Source organism: Narcine bancroftii, chromosome 3 (assembly GCF_036971445.1).
Source record: "Narcine bancroftii isolate sNarBan1 chromosome 3, sNarBan1.hap1, whole genome shotgun sequence".
NCBI classification, from domain to species: Eukaryota; Metazoa; Chordata; class Chondrichthyes; order Torpediniformes; family Narcinidae; genus Narcine; species Narcine bancroftii.
This window is the reverse complement of record NC_091471.1, coordinates 119,700,967-119,728,119: the sequence shown is the minus strand read 5'-3', so window position 1 is coordinate 119,728,119 and position 27,153 is coordinate 119,700,967. Positions and strand designations below refer to the sequence as shown.

At 42.2% G+C, this 27,153-nt stretch overlaps 1 protein-coding gene across 4 annotated transcripts in view; it reads left to right on the top strand.

Moving 5' to 3' along the window:
• The first annotated feature begins 2,081 nt into the window (after positions 1 to 2,081).
• The window catches only part of pcdh7b (protocadherin 7b), a 421,552-nt gene continuing 396,480 nt past the window's right edge, over positions 2,082 to 27,153 (top strand). For all 4 annotated transcript variants that reach the window (XM_069924999.1, XM_069924998.1, XM_069925000.1 and 1 more), the window contains exon 1: positions 2,082 to 5,218. In XM_069924999.1, the coding sequence (XP_069781100.1) occupies positions 2,096 to 5,218 (3,123 nt within the window). In that variant the 5' untranslated portion in view covers positions 2,082 to 2,095. The remainder of the gene's footprint in view (positions 5,219 to 27,153) is intronic.

The following is a 27,153-nucleotide window of genomic DNA, read 5'->3' as shown; positions in this document are numbered from 1 at the left end:
TCCATCTCCCCGCGTCCCCCGCCGCGCGCTCCCTCCCTCCCTAACACTCCCCCCCCCACCCAAAAAAGGGTCACATCGCTGCAACAGCTTTCCCTTCAAAAGCAGCAACGTTTCACTGAAATGTCACGGGAGACCCACCTTTCGTTTCGCAATCCGAAGGTGTCTTGTCTTATGTGTCCTTATTTCCAATACCCGAACCTTGGCTTTGCGAGAGGACAATCTCACCCTTTATCATCCTTAAAATATATTGTACATCCATAGCAAACTCGCATGCAATCTCGGTCTCACGCAAACACGAGGTTCTCCTACCTCTGCCCGTATGAACGACGAATTTTAAACCCACAAAAGCTAAAAAAGGGCGAACCTTGTTTTATGTGTTTAATGGAATACGCATATTCATTCTTCACAAATAACAATCTGCTTTCGAGAAGTCCTTTCAGACTGAAGATTGCGAGCCGAATGCGCGCCGTGAGCTAAAATAGGAAGAGATTTAAACATGCCACTAATCGGCTGAAAAGAACATAACGTTGACTTAAAATAAATGGAACGGCATTAAAAAAAAAGCGGCAAACGTAAAAGGAAGCAAATGAGGGGAGAGATTGATGATGTAGAAAAAAAAAGGAATCTCTGCATTTCCTGGCCGTGCATCAGTTCCTTTTCACTCGTGTAGGTGACGCTACCTCAAATGAGTCAGAAAACTCTCACATTCACCCACACTCCGAGCGGGATGGCACACAAAAGAGGGAGGGAGCGAGAAATCGGAACTCTGCTCTTAACCTGAAGCCGCAGCCAACAGCGTGCAGATATACAAGGGGAAACCGGCGGAATTGAAGATCTCCAGCCCGAGGGAGAGGACATGATTGCATTCACTCTTTTATAGACTCCGATCCTTTCTAAGCAGCGTCGGCGTTGGAGTCGGGCTAGCGCAATAACCCGGAGCTACACTCTGAATACAGAAGGCTGAATTATACGGGAAAGGCAAACCCAACTTCAACTGCAGGAATAGCAATGAACTACTCAGCAGACCAAGACTAATCGAATAACAAGGAAGGACTTTTTTTTCTCCTCTCTCCATGTGAAGGATTCAACACCAGAGAAAGGACTGCGTCAGGCAACTGAGATACAGTTCAGGGTTTGGAATAAGAAAACTTGCTGTTGTGAAAGTACAAATCACTTTAATTTGGGAGGTTTTGTTTATTCCACTGCTCGGACGCAATCCAGAAGCTACCCACTAGCATACGCCGTTGCTTTTAAAGAACCGCATCGTGAAATCAAGATCGCTTTCAATCGGATTTCTGATTTATCAGCCAGGATTTCCCAATCCACATTCAACGCTGTCGAGTATCTGCATTTGGACGCATCTTGGCAGCTCACCCCCCACCCACCCCCTCCCTTGTACCAATTCTCTAGCTTGAATACGAATAAGAAAGTAATTATCTGCAACCTTTATTCTGCGGGACTCTTTACCCGCCTAATCTTCTTGGACACGGAGAAAGGGATCGCGTTGGTAATAATCTTACAACCGCCCTTTCAACTTTCTGCTCGGTTTCCAAACCTCTTTCCGCTATTCATTTGCTGCCTCTTGAGTCAGCCAGGAACGGGCGAAGAGGGAGGGGAAAACGAGAGAGAGAGAAGAGTGTGCAGAGAAAGGGAAAGACTGCAATAGCAAGGTTGGGGCACTCAGAGTGCTACACGCACAGTTCACAGTCACCACTCGCATGCAGGTAAAGAAGTACCAACTGCGGATGCAGGGCAAACTTGGAACAGCGTGAATGAAAAGGCACATCCAAAGCACTAACGGAATCAGATAACCAATTTGACTAAATGCTTCTCTTTCCCTGCGTCTGTGTCCCGAAAGCAGCAGTCGCTTGACCGAAATAGAGGGAGCCAATTTAAAGATAAGGAATGCCAAAGCTAAAGCGGTGTTTCTGTGAGTCCGGATGTCGGTGAGTGTTTCTGCAGATTACTTTATTGAGTGTTGCCGGACTGTTGAAACGGACAATAGGAGCTGGGATCGGTGCGATTGATCGGTGGAGGGGAGAGAGAGAGAGAGAGAGAGAGAGAGAGGTGGTGGTGGGGGGAAATAATTGGAGCGATGAGTTTCTGTTTGCCACTGGTGCTTTTCCTGCTCACCGCCGCTGAACGGGTGAGCTCAAAGCAAGCCCTCCGCTATCGGATCACCGAGGAGGGACCGGCCGACGTGAGGATCGGCAATGTGGCCACTGACCTGGGCATCGTGGCGGGCTCAGATGTTACTTTCAGCCTGGAGTCGGGCTCCGAGTACTTCAAGATCGACAACATCACGGGTGAGCTGAGCACCACCGGCCGGCGCATCGACCGCGAGAAGCTGCCGCAGTGCCAGCGCATCTTCGACGCTAACGAGTGCTTCATCGACTTCGAGGTGTCGGTGATCGGGCCGGCGCAAAGCTGGGTCGACCTCCACGACGGCCAGGTGGTGGTGGAAGACATCAACGACAACGCTCCTGCCTTTCCATCGCCCGTCCTCACGTTGACAGTGGAGGAGAACCGGCCGGTGGGGACTCTCTACTTGCTGCCCACCGCCACCGACCGCGACTTCGGCACGAATGGAATCGAGCGCTACGAACTGCTCCTGCTGCAAGAGGAAAGCGGCCAGGCAGCCCGGAGGAGGCTGGAGCCGGCGCAGGGGAGCAGCAGCAAGGACCCGGCGCCTGGAGTCGGAGGGGGCAGCAACGACCCGGGACAAGGCGGCAGCAGCAGCGTGTTTGAGCTTCAAGTTGCCGATACCCCGGACGGGGGCAAGCAACCTCAGCTGATCGTCAAGGGAGCTCTGGACCGGGAGCTGCGCGATTCCTACGAGCTGAGGCTGCGGGCGAGCGACGGCGGGCGGCCCCCTCGCTCCTCCAGCGCCTTGCTGAGGGTGCTCATTTCGGACGTGAACGACAACACTCCCCGCTTCGAGCGCCAGCTCTACGAGGCCAGGCTGGCCGAGAACAGCCCGGCCGGGAGCCGCATCTTGCAGCTGCGGGCCGGCGACCCGGACACCGGGGTGAACGGTCAGGTGGAGTACGCCTTCGGCGGGGCGAGCGAGGCGGCCAGGCGCTTGCTGCGCTTGGACGAGAACAGCGGCTGGCTCAGCGTGCTGCGCCGCATCGACCGCGAGGAGGTCAGCCAGCTCCGCTTCGGGGTGCTGGCCCGCGACCGGGGCCAGCCGCCTCGCACCGACAGAGCCACCGTGCTGCTGGCCATCGGCGACCAGAACGACAACGCGCCCCTCGTCGACATCCGCAAGATCGGGCGCATCGTCGTGCGCGACGGCGCCGCCAGCGTGGCCGAGGACGTGCTGGTGGACACGCCGGTGGCTCTGGTGCAAGTGTCGGACCGCGACCAGGGCGAGAACGGCGCCGTGACCTGCACGGTGGTGGGCGACGTGCCCTTCCAGCTGCGGCCGGCCAGCGAGGCGGACAGCGAGCAGCCGCTGCAGCAGCCGCAGCAGCCGGCGAGGAAGAAGAAGTACTTCCTGCACACCTCGGCGCCGCTGGACTACGAGACGGTGAGGGAGTACTCGGTGGTGATCGTGGCCGTGGACTCGGGCAGCCCCAGCCTGTCCAGTAACAACTCGCTGCTGGTCCGAGTGGCCGACGTCAACGACAACCCGCCCATTTTCCCGCGGGCCGTCTACCGGCTGGCCATCCCCGAGAACAACTCGCCCGGCGACCTGGTCGCCGCCGTGGTGGCCACCGACGCCGACGACGGCAGGAATGCCGAGCTGAGTTACTCGCTGGACGCGGCGGCCGCCGGCGTCTTCTCCATCGACCCGGTGAAGGGCGCCGTTCGAGCCCACGCCGTGCTCGACCGCGAGCAGACGGAGCACTACGAGTTCCGGGTGGTGGCCCGGGACCGCGGCACCCCCTCCCTGCAGGGCAGTGCCACCGTGAGGGTCCAGGTGCAGGACACCAACGACAACGAGCCCCGTTTCATGCAGGACCTCTTCACCTTCTACGTCAAGGAAAATATGGCACCCAACAGCCCGGTCGGCATGGTCACCGTGATGGACGCCGACCAGGGCAAGAACGCCGAGATGACTCTCTTCATCGAAGAGGACAACAACGTGTTCTCCATAGACAACAACACTGGCACCATCTACTCCACCGTCTCCTTCGACCGGGAGCAGCAGACCGCCTACTCTTTCAAAGTGAAGGCCGTGGACAGAGGCGAGCCCCCCCGGTCTTCCACGGCTCTGATCTCCCTGTATGTGATGGACGACAACGACAATGCGCCCACCATCACCTTCCCCAAGAATGCATCTTACACTCTGCTACCCCCTTCCAGTAACTTAAGGACAGTAGTGGCCACAGTCTTGGCCACCGACAGCGACACCGGAATCAATTCCGATCTCAACTACAGCATTGTTGGAGGAAATCCCTTCAAACTTTTTGAGATTGACTCGGCCAGTGGGGTCATCTCTTTGGTGGGGAAGTTGACACAGAAGCACTATGGGCTGCACCGCTTGGTGGTGCAGGTGAATGACAGTGGCCAACCTTCACAGTACACCACTGCAATGGTTCACGTGTTTGTGAATGAGAGTGTTTCCAATGCTACCATAGTGGAAGCTCAGATAGCAAGGAGTCTTAGAACTTCACTGAAGCAAGATATTGCAGGTGACCCGACCTATGAGATGAGCAAGCAACGACTCAGCATTGTTATTGGCGTCGTTGCTGGCGTCATGACGGTCATATTAATCATCTTGGTTGTGGTTTTGGCAAGGTATTGTCGACCAAAAAAAACTAAAAATGGATATGAGGCTGGCAAAAAGGACCCTGAAGACTTTTTCACACCCCAGCAACATGACAAGTCCAAGAAACCCAAAAAGGACAAAAAGAACAAAAAGGCCAAACAACCTCTGTACAGTAGCATTGTTACTGTGGAAGCATCAAAACCAAATGGACAGAGATATGACAGTGTGCATGAGAAGCTTACTGAGAGTCCTGGCATGGGATGTTACCACTCCATGAATGGGGGACCCGGGAGTCCTGATCTCGGAAGGCATTACAAATCTAGTTCTCCGTTGCCAACAGTTCAGCTTCACCCCCAGTCACCGACTGCAGGGAAGAAACATCAGGCAGTCCAAGATCTGCCACCAGCTAATACCTTCGTAGGAACAGGAGACAACATCTCAATTGAATCGGACCACTGCTCAGAGTACAGCTGTCAGACCAATAACAAGTACAACAAGCAGGTAAGAAGCAATAATTACCAAAATAATGTCTGAGTGCTCAAAGGAAAACAAATCAAAATGCAGAATATTGTTTATATTTGATGGTGTGTTCTTTCATGATTGGTTTTCCGTAAAACTTTACTGTTGTTACAAAGTAGAATTAGGGAAATCTTCAGATGAATTGACTTTGAATAATTGAAATCTTAAATGGTAAGATGTATAATAGATAAAGCCAAACTGTAAAGACAAAGTGACTCTACATAATCAGGCAGTAAGAGATGAGCTTGTATGATGTCATTGCACTGGAAAAACTACTTGGTTTTCCCCCTTTTTTTTCTGTCTCCGCATTCTCCAGCAAGTCGTAAGGGAATCATTTCCTCGTGGGTCTAGTTCTGCTCTGAGGTACATTCATGTATGTCAGTATTAATAGGGTGAAAGATAGTCAAATAAAAAAAATGTGGTTAATTTCTTTAGATTGATTGAATTTGGAACATCAACATTTTATCACGTCATTGATGGTAAAATTCAGGCAGTTTGAGTGTCACATGGTAAAATTCAGGCAGTTTGAGTGTCACTTTGAAAATAATCTCCAGAGATTTAATTTGCATTAATAAAATGCTTTCTTAATGTGTTTATCATTACATAGCTCACCAAAATTTCTGTATTTAATGCATTAATTGCTACATAGCTTCAGCTCAAATAGCATCATAAGATTGAGACTATATACAATGACATATTTATATTAGACCTTGCATTAATAACAATGGATTGTGGCGGCAAACCAGCCCCACTTGTCACGCCAAAATGGCGCCGTCGGGGGTTTCCTCCCGACCTCGGCACCGGGCTCAGAAGCCCGCGCTTGGGGACCAACGTGATGCCCCGGAGACGTCATGGGCTCCCAGCGGGGTTCTTAGCTAGGTCTGGGCTGGGAGTATAAGACCAGCCAGGCAGGCTGCAATAAATCAGGCTCAACCCATCTGGTTGTGCGATCCTTCAGTTGGCAGTGTAGCCGCCGCTACAATTCGTGACCCTGACGGGTTCAAAAGTGTTTGAACCCAACATGAACCACCCTTCAATCAACGCTATAGCCATCAAGCTTCCTGACTTCTGGGTTCAGGAGCCGTAGACCTGGTTCAGCCATGCAGAGGCTCAGTTTCACCTCCACCAGATTTAATTGGATTCAGCCAAGTTTTACCATGTGGTTGCCGCCCTGGACCAGGACACCGCCAAATGAGTGCTGCACCTTGTTCAGCACCCACCCACGGAAGATAAGTATGGGACCATCAAGCGGGTGCTCACACGCTCCCTCGGCCTCTCCAGGTGCCAGCGTGCCACTCAGATGCTGCGCCTCGACGCCTTGGGGGACAGAACTCCAATCGAGTTGATGGACGAGATGCTCGGGCTCATGGGCGATCACACCAACTGCCCACTCTTCGAGCGCATCTTCCTCGACCATCTGCCTGAAGACATCTGGCTGTTACTGTCCCAGGAGAGCTTCATCGACCCTAGGAAGGTCACTCGAAAGGCTCAGGAGGTATGGGTTGAATGATTCCCGGAGGGCACAGCAGTCCAGCAGGTTACGAGTTACGGGCATGACTATGCCAAGCCTTCCTCTAGTGCTGCGGTGGAACACCTGGCCCCTGCAGGGGTCTCAAAGAGCATAGCCAGAAGCAAGTCATCCACTTCAGGCCTCTGCTTCTTCCACCAGCGCTGGGGAGCCAAGGCTTGGAAGTGTCATCAGCCCTGCTCGTTCCAGGGAAACGAGCAGACCGGCCGCTGTTAATGGCTGCGGCGTCTGGCCAAGAACACAGCCTTCTCTACATGCGGGACATAGTCAGCGTCCGACGCTTCCTCGTCGACACCAGGGCCCAGATCAACGTCATCCCGGCCACAGCCATCGAGTCCCGGAACCGGTCTCGAGGACCTCCCTTCCGTGCAGCCAATTCAATGGAGATCCAAACGTATGGAGACAAGACCGTCCACTTCCAGATCGGCCAGCTGAAGTTCTCATGGAGGTTCACCGTTTTGTCCCTTCCAACCGCCCTCCTGGATGTCGACTTCCTCCTCGCCCACAGACACCTGGTCGACATTCGAGGTAGGCGACTGGTAGATGCCTGTACCTTCCAATCCGTTCGCCTCAATGCCTCCCGTACAGAGTAGCCGCAGATGGCCATGGTCAGCATGCCCAAGGACGAGTTTCAGCATATCCTGAACGAGTTCCCATCCCTCCTCAAGCCGCAGTTCTCCACCATCTCACCATGCCACAGGGTGTTTCATTACATCCCCACTCAAGGCCCTCCAGTCCACGCCAAGACATGTTGGCTCCCGCCGGATAAGCTCCAGAAAGCGAAGGAAGTGTTCTCGCATCTGCAGGAGCTGGGGATTATTCGACGCTCCGACAGTCCACGTGACACCCCGGTGACTTTGGGGCCCCCCAGCGTGGTTCTCAACCAGGTCTGGGCTGGGAGTATAAGACCAGCCAGGCAGCCTGCAATAAATCACTTTTGCTTACTGAACTCAGCCCGTCTGGTTGTGCGATCCTTCAGTTAGCAGTGTAGCCACCGCTACAGCATAAGAATTTAGAAGAAATTTATTAATATAAATAAATAAAAAGCTGTTCATGTTGGATAAAATTGAATCACCACATTAGTGTCTGAGTATACTTATCTATGGTTAGTCATTTTTTTTACAACCTCAATTCAACAACATTAATTGAACTCTGAAAACTTTGTACAAAGTAGTTCTGTTATACAGTATTGAATTTTCATATTTTTGCAACCTTGCAAGTTTTCAAATTTTTTTTTACAGCTCTTTGGAAATGCTTGAAATCAGATATATATAATGTTCTAAATAGCCATTCCATTTATAAAATTGTAAATGTTCTTTGGAATTTTAAAGTAGAACGCTGATACTAATGATCGTAAGTTTTTTTATTGTTATTCTCAGAAATTGAATTTTGGGTTTCGAGTGTGGATTTGTCCATTTTTTGCAAACGTGTGATAAATTGTAGGTCAGTTTCTTACACTTAATAAGAACAAACTATGGAAAAAAAAATCTGACATTTATTACACTTCAGGATTCGTTTTGTGCCTTTTGTTTCATTGCCACTAGCTCCATCCTACAACATCTTTCCAGAGCCTGAAGTCACAAAACTTTGACCTCAAGGTGAGCTTCTGACCACATCTTGAATGATGACACCAAGTCTACATATTTCTAAAACATTGTCTAAACCTTGCCTCAGCTCACTTTCTGCTAGAAACTGTTACCTATGATTCGATCTTTCCTGGCTGATAGGTTTTATTTTTCCATAAACTTGAGGAGGTCTAAAAATCGACTGCCTAGATAATTTACCCTTCTGACACTGAAAAGCTGTGTTATTGCCATATACATGACTCTTCTCTGGAAGCCTGCTTGCATATTCACATAGAACAGAAGAAAAGCCAGGATGGTGCATCCTTTTACATAGCAAGCCAGCTTCCTGAAGCAAAAGAGGTGGGATGTGTAGTACAGCCCCGCTTTGCCTATGACACAACCTACCTTGGTGATAAAAGCCAGATATATTCAGACCCCTTCCACCAGTGCATCTCTAACGCGTTCACACATGTAGACAAAGTGTTCAAAAGGCAGATAATACCCGGCTTGAATCCTCCATGTAAAAAGGGTAATTATTTACCACAAGTTCTGAAAAAAATTACATCATATTCTGTATTACCTCCCAGTTAAGCAATTACTTAATTTTAAAATTCCCATCCTTGTTCTCAATCCTTGCATGGTTTTCTGTCCTTGACTCTCCCTTCTCCTTCAGCCCTATGACCTTTGAAATACCCCTTCTTCTTCAACCCTGGCCTTGTTTGCACTAACTTTGCTGACTTTAATCTGTTCATTTTTGGTGGTCGATGGTACCTACAGTCTGGTATTCTTTTCCTGAACCTCTTTGTCTCTCTATCCCTTTTTGTCTTTGAAGATGTTTCTTAAAAGCAATCACTTTGATCAAACATTTGGTCATTTGTCCTAATATTCTCTGTGTTACTCAACATGAAATCCTGTGTGAAGTGCATTGGGATGTGTTCCAATCTGGAATATGCTATATTCACAGAAGTTGTTGTTTGGTACATTTATAAGGAGTAACAGATGTCACAGTAGTTAAATAATTTTTTTCTCTATCAATTAGAAATGATGTTGTATTTAGAACAATTAATTAGAAGTCATGCTTTATAAAGATTCCCTTAATGCAAACACCAAAGTTCAGCTGTATTGTAATTTGCATCCCCTATCTATTAATTTAATTTGAGTCAGTGCAATTGAAGCCTCAGCAACACATCTGCATATTGCCATTTGATGTAAATAGTTGTCTTTCATTGCATGAAGCTTGTAAGCATCATGCATTTATTTCTTTGTTTTCATGTTAAATAAGTATGCTGTAGTGTGCTTTAGGTGGCAGAGATCTTAAGTATAAACAAGAATGAAATGAGCTGCAAGCCAAGAGTTAGAAATTGTAATTACATAACTCCAGGCTGTGCTATTTATATTTTGCACTGTATTGCCAAATCAAGGAGCCTTTTATTCTGGAAATAGAACAGGATATCACTTTTTCTATTTGCGAGTATAAATATATTTTTTAAAGTTTCGCAATTCAGAAGGAAAAGTTTTATGTGTAATCTGAATTTTCTTGTGATGTATATTTGAGGATGGTTTTCATCTTGTAAATGGTTCATCTGCTATTCAGTAATCTTAAAGTAACTTAACAATCTTACCTTTTCCAAATATTGGATTTAAAATTCTATGCAGCTTTGTAAACAGACCAAAAACATATCAAATAAGGTGATTACATATAACTTGTTAGAACTTTTGAGAACTTTGGCTTGGCTTCGCGGACGAAGATTTATGGAGGGGGTAAATAACTTGTTAACAGAAGTACTAAATAACATTTAAGTCTTTTTTATTTTGACCAGGTAAGGTGGATAGAGGGAATTGGACAATTTAGACAGTTGTGCATCCCTATTGTTAGATATGAATTTTATTGGCTTCTCATTAATGAATTTAGTTAGTTGCAATTCTGCTATCGTAATATAGAAAGAATAGTTAAAACAACATTTATTTTATTTGTTGTACCTTTAGCTACATTGTCTTAATTCATTTGATTCCTTTTCAGTTGAACTAAAACTGCATCAAATGTAATTGAGGTATAAAAAAAAAGTGCTTTAATTTTATGTTGCTTCTTATCTTTAAATATCTAACACAGTGTGAAAATAGCTGACTCAAAAGTGAAGTATAGCTGTTGAGGTGTAAAACTGGGGCGATACAAATGCTCTAGTACAGTATAACTTCCCTCAGAGCACTGGTGTCCATTTACATAAATTTATTCCATATTTTGGAAAAGACTGTTTTGACAGATTTAAGGAATGTCTTCCTTACTTCTTTTGTGATCAATTCATTGAAATATATGTCCAGTCATTGCAATTTAAACTTCATCTTTATCCTTCTGGGCTTTCCTACTGTAGACTTCAGTGTTTTAAGTCGAGTCTTGAAATCCTCAAAAAAGCACTCCAAAATCAGCGGTCGTCATGTACGACAAATACAAAAATGAGATCTTAAATTCAACCAAAAAAAAGCTCAATGTAGATTTGGCGTTTAAGACGACCTCAAGCACTTCCCCACTGCTGCCATAATCTACCCAGACATTTTACAATTGTAGATCCTGAGGTCCTTGGACCTGCCTGGGAGCCTGAGGTGCCCGCACCTGCCTGGGAACCAAAGGTCTTCACTCTTGTCCGAGAGCTGACATATAGCCACTTGGACAGCGACGCGACTTCTTCGATGCAGATGCTGAGAATGGTTTGCTGACTCCAGCTGCAGCTGGAGACTTGGACCCAGCACCGATTGGCATTTTCCTGACCGGAAGCAAAGGATTTTTTAAAAAACTTTTTTTAATTGTTTGCTTAATTTACAGATTTGTTACTTGGTAATTGGGGTGTTGTAACAAAGTTTGGGTTGTTGCTGGGAGGCTGTGTCACCTGTCTCCAGCATGTTTTTTGCAGAAAATTGGGGGGGGGGGGGGGAGGGCGTCGACTTATACACCCAATATATGATAAAACCATGAAAATAAGTCTGAAAATGGGGACGTTACTTATCTGAAGGTCAACTTATACACCAAAACATACAATACTTTCAATAAGGCCTCAAAATGTATACCCACTTAAAGTTTATTTAAATATGGAAAAACCCTACTAGCAACTTGCATGTCAGAATTTAAGAATGCACTGTTAGAGTTTGAGGAGCAAACAGTGTAAATACCTTAAAGTGTGTAATACCTGAGTTTTAGATGTTCGTGGGTGAAAGTGTTAATAAAGCTAGTTGAATGAGTTTAAGTAGACAATCTAATTCTCTTTTATTTATTAACATTTTGTTCTGTCAATTAATTATAATTGCATGTAATGCTATTTTCAGTTAACTTTATATCACTGTGCATCTCATTGAAATCTGTGTATTTCAGTATAGGTGGTATCTTTCTTTTGCCTTGGGAAACAAACCACTCTTAGTGTTTGCTCTCAAGCCTTCATCCCCACTATTGGGGCACTTATTATGATTGATATGTTGCGCCGGAGGGGGCCATTTTGTTCATGTGCTTGACACAAAACTGCTATTCTCTCTGTTTTGAACTTTGTCATGGGAAGATATTGCCAGGTGGAGGAAATGATTCAAGCTATGCTCAAAGTTCCTTGTTGAAATGTTACATCCCCATCAATTTCTGAGAATCCCTGGTCCATGACTGGTCAGAGTGGAGAAAGTGCATGCAGGATGGCATTGGGAACTCCATATTTTAGGAGGAGACAGAAGCTAGCAGAAGAGGAGGCAGGAGACTACTACTTTATAAAATCTCCACCCACCTACCACATTGTAGAAGAGACTGCAATTTCCATCTTGGTTTTATTGGTCATCTCAGAGCCAAATGAACTATTGACAAAGTGAAACATTATTAATCCAAATGATTGCTTTAGAAGTAGTGGAGGAAGAAGATTTTGTACATGATCTTTGGCCAATGTGAATAGTTCCTCTTGAATACTGGAGATTGCCTGATTTGGAGTAAGACCAAATGGGCAATTTTAAAAATGAAGCTTTATCATTTAGGATTATATGCCACATTACTGCAAACTCAATTAAGTATGAGAAAAACTCAATGAAGAGAGTTTAACTTCTTTTCATTTCAGTGAATAATGTTGTCCCATCATATGGCCATTTTCACATTGATAGTAGATCATCTATTTGACAATCTTCATCACTTTATTTATAAATAGATTTTGCACATAAAGATAAATTAATTGTTGTTCTTTTGAAGAGAGAAATGTATAGTGAAATTTCTCCATTGCTTTTAATAAACTGATTAATTATATACTGGTAATATATCATATATTTCCAGAATATTAAAATGAAATCATTCGATCTATATTCTAAAAAATATATCTTTGATACCACCTTCATTAATTTAAATAGTTCTTAAAATGTTGAAGCCTTTATTTCATGAACTATATTAATCAAAAATGCCAAAATAATATGATAAAAATGAAAGAGATTCATTAGTTCCATTTGATTGTTGTAAGAATCAACTTCAAGAAGCAAAAATGCTGGGATTGTACCTAATTTTAAAGGATAGAATATTTTACATTTTTCTTTTTGAATTTTGTGAGTGTATAGTTCTAAGTAAAATACAATTGGAAACTATTGGAAGCAATACTTCAGGATGTTAGGGTGACTGGATGGTATTAATATCGACTTCTCTGACTTTTGTAAACACCCCCCCCCCCACCACTTCTTCCCCTATCGCCTTCCCCTCGCTCTGTCTCCTTTCACACAAACATGATAAATGCTTACCTCGTCCCTTATCATATTCAATTAATACCTTTTGTTGCTCTGGATTCCTCCCCTTGTTTAAATTCTGAGACTTTCTGAGATTTCCTGTTTCTGGCTCATTCTGCTTGTTCCTTGAAGAAGGGTCAGGCCTGAAATGTCACCAATATATCTTTGCTTTTTATGGATGCTGAAAAGACCGGCTGAGTTCCTCCATCATTTTGGTGTGTTTTTACTACAATCACAGTGTTGTGTTTCATTGATAATAATGTTGCTGAAAATGCTACTGATGGTGCTTTCCACAGTTTGGGGTAAATTGACAAGAACGAATGCTATTTCAGGAATGAATCAGAATATGAACTTGCCAACAGGTGGCGTCACATTATTATAATTGGTAATGGTGCACTGTTTTTCATTTAAGGAAACCTGTTTCAAAAGTTTTCTTTGAAGGAAAGCCTTTAATTTAATTTAGCCTTTAATTTAGTGCCCTCTGATTTTAAATAACTTTCCTTCCGATCTCCTCAGCTGGCAGAAACTAACCACAGGTGGAATACTGAAAGTAGCACTTGAGTCATGTATTTGGTTAGAATCTGTGAGTCCACTTTTCTTTATAGCAATGTTACCTGACACTGTCACCAGGGCTCCCCAGCCACAATACAGTCACTGCTATACTGGAGGATATATTGTGAAGTATAAGGAGATGTGTAGAGATCTCAACATTCAATCTGATTTTACAAGAAACAATACAAGCATATCTTTCTATTAATTGAGTATGAGTCATTGTTTCATTTGTGTTTGGTTTTGAGAATCCATGTGTCACAAATTATAGAAAGATCAAAAGAGTCTCATACCAGAATATAATAAAACTCCTGGTATCTGGCACCTATGGGGATTGGTAGATGCCAGCTAAATGAATTTTCCAGTTGACTGAGGTTGCATGCTGCATGAATGGCGAACTAATGGCGAGATGCGCCAATGTTAAACTTCCATTTTTTTTAACCTATTTATTTTTCTCTATTTTAATTTGCTGGTTGCCTGAGGTTGCTGGTTGCTTGAATTCCAGATAGCAGGAGTTTTACTCTATAATGTAGAGCCATAGCAGGCTACAGTATGGAAACATGACCTTTAGCCCAAATTGTCCATGCAAACTAAGCTCATCTTATTTTCCTGCATTTGCCCCATATCCCTCTGAACCTTTCCTAACCATGTCGCTGTTAAAGTGGGTTTTAAATGTTACAATTGTCTTCTCCTCTACCACTTTCTTGTTCCACATATGCAGAGAAGCATCCATGAAGAAGATGCCTCTCAGGTTCCTCTCACTTTAAATCCAACACCTCTAGTTTCAGATTGTGGGGGTGGGGGGAACATATGCCTATAGCTCTCAAGATTTAATAAACCTTTATATGGTCTCCTCTTGGCTTCTTTTGCTCCAGGGATAAAAGCCCAGCCTGTCCAGCCTCTCCTTATAAGTCATATCTGCTAGTCTTAGTAATATTCCTGTGAATCCTTTATGTTTTTTATCTGGGATAATATATTTTTTGTAGAGGTGGGTGACCAGAACTGTGCACAATCACTCCACCTGTTCACTCCATTTAGCTGCTCCACTGTGAAATCTCTTCAAAGAATGACAAGCCTGAAGACGTTCCTCTTCCTGTCTTCGAAGGGTTCAGTGACTGTCACTCTTATTGCACTCCCTGGTGCTCACAAGCTTCTCTTGGCTATTGGCATGTGCTCCTCCCCTTGCCCCTACTTCCCTCCTCCTCTGCCTTTTTATTCAGGCATCTGCTCATACCTTAATGAAGGGCTCAGGCCAGAAGCATTGATTATATATCTTTGCATCCTTTGGACACTGCAGGACCTGTTGACTTTCTCCAGCACTTTTGTGCATTAATAATAGTATTCCAGGTGTAGTCTCACCAAACTCTTGTATACTGATAATCTGATACCCTGATACTCAGTGTCTCAATGGATGAAGTTAGTATGCTAAACACCCTCTTTGACACAATGGAACCAGAAGCAGGCAAGGCTACCAGCTATCATCATGTCAACCTTCTACTGGAACTCTGTCAAGAGCGTCCTGGCTGGCTGCATCACAGTGTGGTAAAGTTGCTGCAGAGAAATGGATTGGAGGTCAAGAGGTCAATCCACAGGACCACAAGAGTGGCAGAGAGAAGCACTGGAGTCTGTCTAACCCCACCCCCAACCAAACTTTGAATGATTTACCAGGATCAATGTTTGAAGAGGATGTTCAAAATCAGTGAGGACCGCCTTCCACTCTGTACGCAGCATCTTTCAGCTGCTCCCGTTGGGGAAGAAATACAGGAGTATCAGAGCCAGGACAACCAGGCTGAGGGACAGTTTCTGAACGACCAAAGAATCTGCTTGCATTAACCATCTCACCATTCGAGGCTCTCATATGTGCAAAGCAATATTTATTTATTTATGTATGTGTTCTTTCTGGTTTGCACCAAGGACCAGAGAACGCTGTTTCGTCAAGTTGTACTTGTACAATCAGATGACAATAAACTTGACTACCACCTTGTCTTCCTGTGTTTCAACTTTCATGAATTAATGTGCCTTTACTCCACAACTGTTCCACAACTCTCTCCAGGGCTCTACCATTCACTGTATCAGTTCTGGTCTGGTTTAACCTATCAAACTGCAATGCCTCACACTCACATTTATCATTCCTTGTCCTTTTTTTTTGCCCAGTTCATCTCAATTTTGTTTTAATCTTAATTAACTTTCACTATAATTAATTGGACTATTGTGCATTATCACAAGTGCTAGGCCTTGACTATTCTGAACTTGTTAATGATTTGAATAAAGGAACAACAACGTCATATGGTTAACAAAAAGTAGGTTAATAAATTGAGAGAAGGACACATAATTTGTAAATAGATTTGATAGATTGAGTGAGTGTGCAACTGTTGGCAGATGAATCCAACTTGAGAAAATGTTATTCACTTTGGAAGAATTTAAAATGGAGTCCAAGCACATGAATCTCACAGAGTGAATAATTAGGAAGGCTAGTACTTTGTGGATCTTTATTGAAGGGAGTTGAAAGGTAGAGAAATTTTGTTGCAGTTTTACAGAGAGTTGGTGAAACTGCACATAAACTATGCAGTACATATTTAAGGAAGAATATACAGTTGTATTAGAGACCCAGTAGAGAATGTTGATACATAAGCTGAAGGAATTGATATCTGGAGGGAAGTTGAGGTGGATGGGTTGGACCCATTGAAACTTAGAATGAAAGATGATTTCATTGAAACAAAAGACTCTGAGATGCATGCAATTTCGTCATCCTCTTCCATTTTTGCCAAGGCTAATAATTACTGCTTGTCTTCACTGTTGGAATGCCACAGGTCAGGTTCTGATCGTGGGGCCAACAGTAGTGTCATTTTCTTCTTGTCATTTGTTTTTGGATGTAACATTCTCTTGAGAGTGAGTTGTCGAATATGTGGTTTCAGGGAAGAAGTAATGGCAAGTGTGATTAAATAAGATTGTGGTAACTTTCAAGTCTGATGGCAGGAAATAAAAGTTTTTTAAAAAATATTATTGATCAGAATCTTATCTATTTTAATTATAAAAACCAATGTCATTTTCAATTCTTAAATAATAATGTCGAAGAGGATATATCTATGATAAAGATCAGAGTTTAAATAGTTTACTCATTCTCATCTGCAATATTCCTACATTTGCTGGCAGAAAATTACATATTCCACAACAATTTTAACAAATTGTTCAAAGCTGGACACATGCTTTGATACTAACATTGAATTTAAATACCTCATAGAATAACAGAATCAATTGAATTGCAATTTTAATTTGATGAGGAGTCGGTACTATTTGATTAGTAGAAGTGAATGACCTGCTGTGACATCAAAAAGCAATGAATGGAATGACTTCTAATATGAGATCCTTGGCTAAGCAGGCATTGTACACTGCATTTAAGCAATTGCCTTGTATATGAGTTAGATCATTTGTTTTTTAATGAGTTCCCCTCCTTTAGATTTTAATAGTCATACCTCCTTGAAGTCAGTTTGGTTCCATAGCATTGAACAATTCACAGATAGGTAGCTTCAGAACATAGGCATATCTAGGGTATGGCAGCCATGGCACATGCCCTGGGTGCCACTTGAAGGAGGAGCACTGGCTTACCTCACCTGCCCAATATCTTTGCTCACCTTTTTAGTCTGCTATGCTGAGTTTCTCCAGCATTGTTTCACGGCGTCTGCATATTTTGGAGTTTTAATCCAGGGAGGGTGTTTTGGTTTGTCTTCCCTGTTGTTTTGCTTAGCAGCCTGGGATCGTCAGCACCTAGGGTGACACAACACAGGGCCCCACGGTGATTGGCGCTGGGAATGGCTCAGTGTGCTGCTGGTTATAGAGGGACTGAAGGCTATTGCGTGTGTGTCCCACCGCGGAGCTCGGCCTTAGTTCCAGTGTTGGTCACGTTGCAGCTGCCCCTTGCTCCTTGCCTCATAGCCGGTTCATGATTGCCAAGCTCAGCCTGTGTGTGTACCTTGCGTGGGGGATTATGGGTAAGGAAGACAGCCACTTTGCCTGCAGAGTCTGCAGCTTCCAGCCGGGAATGGCAGGTAATAAACACAAGGCTTGGGTTGCTTCAACTGGGAATAATAAACCTCAATGTGGTGTGGTGTGTTTCACAATCGAGGGTTCTGTTGGTGAGGGGGGAGCTGGGAGGAGCGAGAGGAGGGGGAGCATGAAGTGGGGGTGGGGGTGCTTTCTCTTAATAAAGCTCAGCCTAGCAGTGGAGTTAATCCACTGGTTCACTTCTAATAAATTACAATGCAATGTGACATTTGCAAGGATACATCGAGAGGCACGGTGGGTGTACCGGTTAGCGCCAGCCAATTGCTGGTGAAAATCTCCCAATTGTCAACTTTATGTATGACAGGGAGGAGGCGCAATTTTAGTGCTTGCCTTAGGTGCTATTTTACCCAGATACGCCTCTTTGGCTTGGCTTCGCGGACGAAGATTTATGGAGGGGGTAAAAGTCCACGTCAGCTGCAGACTCGTTTGTGGCTGACAAGTCTGATGCGGGACAGGCAGACGCGGTTGCAGGGGAAAATTGGTTGGTTGGGGTTGGGTGTTGGGTTTTTCCTCCTTTGCCTTTTGTCAGTGAGGTGGGCTCTGCGGTCTTCTTCAAAGGAGGTTGCTGCCCGCCAAACTGTGAGGCGCCAAGATGCACGGTTTGAGGCGTTATCAGCCCACTGGCGGTGGTCAATGTGGCAGGCACCAAGAGATTTCTTTAGGCAGTCCTTGTACCTTTTCTTTGGTGCACCTCTGTCACGGTGGCCAGTGGAGAGCTCGCCATATAACACGATCTTGGGAAGGCGATGGTCCTCCATTCTGGAGACGTGACCCATCCAGTGCAGCTGGATCTTCAGCAGCGTGGACTCGATGCTGTCGACCTCTGCCATCTCGAGTACTTCGACGTTAGGGATGTAAGCGCTCCAATGGATGTTGAGGATGGAGCGGAGACAACGCTGGTGGAAGCGTTCTAGGAGCCGTAGGTGGTGCCGGTAGAGGACCCATGATTCGGAGCCGAACAGGAGTGTGGGTATGACAACGGCTCTGTATACGCTTATCTTTGTGAGGTTTTTCAGTTGGTTGTTTTTCCAGACTCTTTTGTGTAGTCTTCCAAAGGCGCTATTTGCCTTGGCGAGTCTGTTGTCTATCTCATTGTCGATCCTTGCATCTGATGAAATGGTGCAGCCGAGATAGGTAAACTGGTACAAGTTAGACTCAGGTATATAAAGTATGATATATTCTCCATGGAATTTATTTAAAAGGATACCAGCATTAGTTTATTTTTTTAAATGAGGAAAATATAATAATCTTTCCATAAAAGTAAGATTCATGAATTAATATTCAGGCTCCATTTTAGACATTGAAGTGAACAAAAATTAACATTCAGTCAAAGACGTACAATTTTAGTTTAAGAATGGTTTTGCTCATGAGCTGTTGAAATTATATCTGAACATTAAAAATAATGGATTGGTCTTTTACCTCTTTCAGAGAATATTTGGATCCGTGCATTCATCATAAGAATCTTTCCAATACTGGAGGATTATATTGAACAATGAGTGAAGATAAATATGGGTTGGGAAGTTTGATGTTATAGCTACACCATCAATAATGTGTGCAAATTGTACAAAGCAGATGCTGGTGATTAGGTTAGGGAAAAGCAAAGCAAAAATAATTCTGCCTGGAATAGCAGATATTTATTATTAATTATCAAGCAATAATTAGAGAAGGCATCTGTAATGTTTAAAATAATCTAGCATCATTCCGAGCACATAATTTTGTAGGTAATTTTCTTTAAAAAAAAACATTGGAAGGTACTGAATTTCCTCCCCAACACCTCTGTGAACAGGACTGGCAGCAGTTCAAGGCAGTAGCTCACCCACACTTCTCAGAGGCAGTTAGAGATGGGCAATCAATGCTGGCTCAAGCACCAATGCCAGAAATGTTTTTTAAAATCCATTAGAAAATCAGTTTGGGTTTTAACACAATTCTGCAAAAAATATACATTATATTCACATAATTGCACTTTATTATTTACTGTGTCATAATTTTATTAATATATTTTAATATACTTTCATACATTTGTAGGTTATAAACTCGATGGATCAAAAATACTTGAATTTGATTTTTTTTGTTTGAGATAACTGTTCTATACTCTTATTTTATTATAGAGCAATATTATTTTTTAATTTTTTTTCTAGTTATGTTGTAAGATGGTTATAATGTGAATGTTTGCACGATGATGCCACCATAAAACACAACATTTCATAATTTGTTCATCACAATAAATTTTGATTCTTCTGATATTCAATGAGAATCTTGAAATATGCTAACAAAAGAAGCTATTGCCAATTTGTGATATGTCTAATGCTATTGGACAATATTTTAATTTCTTTCTCTCTTTGGATGCCCATGTGCAAATTAAAGAGTTTCTAGTAACTTAACCAGAACTTCTGATATCTATGATTGTTGTCTTCAAACTAAGCTAAAGCGATGAGTCTGTTGCTATAAAGTAAGATTAGCAACAACCTCGACACCAATGTGTATGTTGTTTGGTGTCATTGGATTCATCAGTTATAATTACAGTGGTATGCAGATGAAAGACTAAAGATCCTTACTTTGATTGTGGGTTTCAAAATGATTTGTGAATCATTTAAACAATCTTGATACTTTTTTTGAAGCTTTTAATTAAAAATGAATGTGGAGATGAGTCAGCTGCTTAACACAAAAGACCAAAGCTTCTGTGATTTTGAAGTAAATTAGTTTCAAGATATTGAAGGATGACTCAAAAATAAAGATTACTACTGTCTTTAGTAAGTTGAGTTTTAAAATTTACCAGCTGGATCATGCTTTCACATTTTGTAGGATGATCAAAAATTGTGGTTGAGGCTAACTTGTAAATGTCAAGATCCCTCCAACATAGTTCTTTGAGTAGTTTTATTTGTGAACATTATCAAATGTTCCCTCTTGCTGTGTTAACTTCAGTTTGCCATCTTAATCTCTTTCCTTTTCCAGGTTTCCTGTCATTTCTTCCTGCTCTGTTTTGCTTTTCTTCTTGTATCAATTGCATTGTTTCCATTTTTTTTTTCCTCAGTATCATCGTCTTTATTCCTCTTGTTCTTTTATCTCAGTATTTTTGGAGGTTCACTAACTCTATACTTGGCATTTCAAAGTTGTCTCCTTTCTTATTCTTTGTTTTTTTATATACCATATTCACTGATTCTATTCGGTCTGACATAGATCTTAAAATGTTTGGCATATGCTTGTTTTCATTTTAAGGGACTTTATATTTTAAATTCCAAATTATCAATTGTGTTGAAGTTCGATTGGGGATATATACAAGATTGAATCATCGTCTTCAACAATATTTACACAAGTTCAACACTTATAATAGACGTGTGCAGTGCCCACCGTGAACTAAGAGGTAGAAATTAAAAGAATACATTGGTATAATGGACAAATGTGAAAATCCAGACCTATTCACCATATAAAAAAAACAGATAGATACAAATTGATGAGTCAGGTGCTGTAAGTTAAGATTAGTAACAAAATCGACAGCAACATTTGCATTGTTTGGTTTCATCAGATATCAATATCATGTAAACACTGAGTGTAATATTATACAGGTACTGAGTCCTGGTGAGCATCAAAACAGGCTATCAAGTAACGACACTAGTGTTTTCATAAGATTATAAAATTAACATCCAATATTGATAATGCATTTTTAGCCTGCACTTTTCTAGTTTAATTGCTTCATATGTTTAAGTATTGTTTTAGTTTCGTAAGATGAAATTGAATACTGTTCGTGTTTTTACATATTGGCATGCTTACGGTGACATTTATTTTAGTAGAGCACATGCACTGTACGGCCTATTCTATGTACAAGATAAACATGGTTTCATTTATTTGATTGTTCATTTAATGACTGTTGATATCCTGTTAACATTTAAGATTGTGAGGTTTTACTATTAAAACAAATGATGTAACCTTCTAAAATAAAATCCATATGACCTGTATATGTTCGAAATAAATATATGATCCAATCCAAGCATTAAATGGTGCCAATTTTAAATCAAATTTTTTTGGATTTAAAATAACCTTGGATTGGTATTACATCACATTGAAGTCACCAGACAGAGTAAACTGGGAAACTGTGTAGTCCTTATTTTTCCAAGCATTATTTCACGTCATATATAGGTATAGATTACTTTTGGGTTGTCACGATGTGTGTTTGTCATTTTAGTACCTGATAAAATTTCATTGGTATTATTATTGTCAGTGTTACATCGCAGACCAGGAGCAATAGAAATTTGCCAAGACAGTGTTATTTTTAAAACACTATTTTTTAAAAATTACTAACTACTAATACTTTAACACCTTAAGAAACTTAACCCCCACGAAGCGTGAATAGACTTAGATGTGTTTGTGTCTGTGAGTGTGATACCCAAAACCATTACAGCTTAGGCATAATTCTGGAAAGTCATTCCAAAGTCAGTCTTAGAAATCCAGTGTTAAAACAAAGACTCTTAAAACTGATGTAAAGGAGTAATCATGAAGGAGGTGGGAGAGACTGAGTGACCAGATAGCCAAAAATTTATGAATCCTTGTCGAGTTGCTTCCAGAGCAAATATCCTTTTAGATGAGTGGTTGTCACATCTCTTTGTTTCTTTTTGTAGGGGAATCGAAACGTGAGAGCCTTTAAAATCTAGGCACAGGTCAATCAATTCCTTTGCTCACAGTGTGGTTCAATAATTCCCCTGATGAGGAGAATCAAACAATTGCCCATCACCCCACAGATCCACTCCAGCACAGTGTTCTTTCAGATGGCTGCTGCTCATAAAGTGCTGCTGCTTTAAAATGGCTCCTGATCACAAAATGTGCTGTTCCTTTAATGTATTTTCACTCACATTTCTCTCCACGTGTCCCTGCAAAAAAAATCAACACATTTCCTCTCTTCTCTTCAAAAGTAGCAAAGTTGGCACATGCTGTACATGTTGTTGCCACCCCTAATACAGTCTCTCCAAAGTTGTGCATGTTTGTAGCTTGATTTGTTAACCCTTAAAGTGACAGTCACAGTAAAATGAAATGGGAGCTTGAAATATTGGTCTTCAGAAAAAAAACTGTAAGATTAACTGAATAATTTCTTCGATTTGTGTGATAGTGAAATTGAGATTCAATGTATTTTTATTATATAATAATCCTTTCTTTCCCATGATGAGTGTATCTCACATTTTATTTCTCTCATGATCTTCAGATTGTTAAGACACAAATGAAAGTTAATCTGCACAGGTTTATAGTAATGTGACATTGAAAGAAACGTACTTGACAAACGTGCTCACTAAATGGTTTATGTTGACTGAGGAGTTGAAAATACTTCAAAGTTTTACTTGATTCCAATGTGAGATGTCTAACTTGTGTGTACTTAAAGTTCAAAGACATTTTAATGAAACTGGGGAGTGTATGATTGAGAAAACATAATGCCATATTGAGAATTATGCTTATTTATAATCAATGAGACACAAAATATACATTCCTCATCTGAAGCTGGGTTGAACATCCACTTCCATCAATAATTACATTGTGATTCTGCAATAGTGGTGGCATAAATATACCAAAGAAGCTGGAAAGAAAGATGCATCAACCTGAATTAGATATGCAAGAGCAGAAAATGAATATAAAGAGGTAACAGATAGAATGCACAGTTAGAAAGTACATTTTTTTTAAATGGTGTTGAATTATTGTACAAATTAATTTTGAACATATCAGAGATAGCAATTTAATCCACATATCTCAAGAGGGGATCTCTTTATCATATTTCTGACATGAGGCAGAATGTGGATATTGTCTTCTGCTTCCTTTATTGGGAGATTGGCTAACTTCTTGAGACTTGAGATGGATCAGCCAATAGATAATAGACAATAGAGAATAGGAGCTGGAGTAGGCCATTTGGCCCGTCGGGCCAGCACCGCCATTTTAGATCATGGCTGATCATTACCATCAGTACCCCTTTCCAGCTTTATCCCCATAACCCTTAACTCCGTTACCCACAAGAGTCTTATCTAACTCTCTTTTGAACATAGTCAGCGAATCCACCTCTACCACCCTCTGTGGCAGAGCATTCCACAGATTCACACTTCTCTGGGTAAAAAAATGCTTTCTCATCTCCGTCCTAAAGGGCCTACCCTGTATTCTTAAACTATGCCCTCTAGTCCTCGTCTCCCCCATCATTGGGAACAAGTAATCAGACTTCACCTTGTCTATCCCCCTGATGATTTTGTATACCTCAATCATGTCCCCCCTCATCCTTCTAAACTCCAATGGATACAAGTCCAGTTTTTCTAGCCTTGCTGCATATGACAACCTTGCCATCCCTGGAACTAACCTTGTAAATCTGCGCTGCACACCCTCTATAGCTAGTATGTCCTTCCTCAAGTTTGGAGACCAGAACTGGACGCAATACTCCAGGTGGGGTCTTACCAGGGCCCTGTATAACTGCAGAAGGGCGTCTCTGTTCCTATACTCCAATCCCCTCTTTATGAAAGCCAACATTCCATTTGCCTTCTTCACAGCTTTCTGAACCTGTCATGCTAGCAGTGACCGGTGAACAAGTACACCCAGATCCATTTGCACTTCCCCACTCCCTAGCTTGTCTCCATTTAAATAATACTCAGCTTTCCTATTACTTCCCCCAAAATGAATAACCTCACATTTGTTCACATTGAAATTCATCTTCCATTTAGCCGCCCACTCCTCCAGCCTGTCCAAGTCCCTCTGCATTTTCCTTACATCCTCCTCACACCCCACACCGCCACCCAGTTTAGTGTCATCTGCAAATTTGCTCATGTTATTTATAATCCCCTCATCCAAATCATTAACATAAATTACAAACAACTGAGGACCCAACACCGATCCCTGAGGTACTGAGGCTATATGGATAATAGAAATAAAGGAGGCATGATCACATTGCTGTGATTATGTTATAAATTTCTCAATGAGCAGTGCGAATTAGAGGAACAGGTTTATAAATAAATTGCAGAAAACATTTCAGACTAGAAGAGTTATATAGTAGTTAAAGGGGATTTTAACATTTCCAATATTGACTGGGATTGACTTCATGCAAAATACATGGATTGAGGCAATATGTAGAATGAAGTCCCAGTGGAGAAGGACCATACTTGACTGTATCGTAGGAAACAAAACTGAGCAGGTGTTGGCTGTGTCAATCAATGGGAGACCCTAATACTGTAAGTTTCAAGATCGCTATGGAAAATTTCCCCAGTTTATTTTCTTGAATAGTGGGAAGGCTGATTTTAGTTAGTACAACAGAGGACCTAGCAAAAGTAAATTGGGAGTAAATGTCTGTGGGTAAAATGATAGCTGACAAGTGGGAAACTTTTGTAAGAAGGTTAATGGGATCTTTCAGTTTAAAAATTAAAATTAGACATACAGGCCATTTTGGCCCACGAGTCCATGCCGCCAAATTTATAACCAAGCCTCCTGAGAAAATCCATGCAGATGCTGGGAGAACATACAGACTCTTTACAGACAGCGCCGGACTCTAATCCTGGTCTAGTCCTGATCGCTAGCACTTTAAAGGCATTCATGCTGGTTCCTAAGGATAGTATATTCTAGTATAGGTGAAGGTGGCAAAATGAGTGAAATATATGACCAGTATTGACAATTTAATTAAGAGAATCTCTTGAGGAATATTTAATGTATTGGAGAGAACTTGAGAAAGAAAATAGGAGGGCAAAATGGCTCATGAAATTTCTTTGGTAAATAAGATTTTGAAGAATGGGAAGACATTCTATATTGAAAACATATGGGTAGGCAGAGAAAAAGTGGGTCCCCTTAGGAATGAAAGGAATAATCTGTGTGTGAAGCCCTGAGCTGTTCGCCCCGTTTCAGGCAATCACTGTCCTGGATGGTCACTGTCCTGACTGCGCAGTCACCACCTTGAGCCAAAGGCAGGTGTCTCAGGATCACCTGACCCTGGCTCTGTGTCCCCGCAGCCCTGAGACTGCCTTCACCCCTGACAGATTGCGCACAATGAGCGTTGCGGGCTACGTTTGCAGAGGCAGGCAGGGGGAACTGGAACTAAAGAAAGGCAAACTATTGAACATTAGCAAATATTTTCTTAAATATGGTGAAAGAATAAATAATTATAGGATTGGAATGTATAACATTAAAGTGCATTTAATAATGCTTTGAACAGTGTGGTTTTCCATAACACTGAACTTGGTTGGAATGTATTGAACGTGTTATACAAGGTATACCTGTAATTTGGAGCAGGCCAGTCTTAAGAAGGAGGAGATATTGGATGTCATATGACGCATAAAGGGTGATTAAGTTCTCAGGGGCTGATATCTATCTCCGGTTGTTGTTAAAAACAATGAATGGGAAAGCTCATGGTAGAGATTTCTGCATCTTTGTATGCCACAGGTGAGATGCTGGAAAACAGGAGGATAGCTAATGTTGTTCCTTTAAGAAGGGTTTTTGTTAACGCAGGACACAACACACTCTATGTCAGTGAAAGGAAAAAATATATATATTGGAGGAAATCCCAAGGATGTGTACATTTGTAAAGGCAAGGATTGAACTGGGGTTGCATGGCTTTGTGCAGTTGAAGTCCTAATTCACCAATTGGATTACTTTAATGAGGAAGCCAAGAAGTTGATGAAAGTAAGGCTGTCATTATTACCTATATGGCCTTCAGTAAGTCTTTTTGGCAAGGTCCCATGATGTTGGCTGATCTGCAAGGTTAAGGCACAAGGGATCCAAGGTGGAATGTCAAATTGGTTTGGTTAGGAAAACAAAGGGATGTGTGAAAAGAAACATTCCTAATTAGAAGTCTATGATCAGTGATGTACTACTGGGTTCGATACTGAGCCATTGTAAGTTTGCGAATAGCATGAGGGTTGGTGGTGCTATGGGTAGTGAAAAAGGTTGTCTAAACCTACAGTATTATATAAATCAGATGGAAAAGTGTGGGGTGGAATATTGGCAGGTAGAATTTAATCCCAAGATTCCAACGTAATGCATTTTGGGAAGATGAATAAGAGCAAGACATACACAGTAAATGGTAGGGCACTAAGTGAAGTTGATAAACAAAGGGATCTTTGGGTTTATGTCCATAGTTCACAGAAAGTGGCAACAAAGGGAATTAAGAAATGCTTTGAGAGGTCAGAGTATAGAATATGACAGCTAGGATGCTATGTTCCAAATATACAAAACACTTGTTAGACCTCTCTTAGAATATTGCATGCAGTTCTGGTCATCACATTATAGGAAATATGTTTTGGCTCTTGGAGATAGTGCATGAAACATTTCACAAGGATGTTATCTGGATTTGAGCACTTTAGCTATGGGAACAGATTAGATAGACTGGGCTTGTTTTCCAAGGAGCAAAGGAGGTTGAGTGGTGCCTGATGGAGATATAAAATTAAAAATGGCATTGATAGGGTTCATAGAATCTTTTACCCATGAGAGGGTTATCAAAATAGAAAGGGCATGAGTTAAAATGAGATGAACAAGTTTTAAAGGGGATTTGAAGA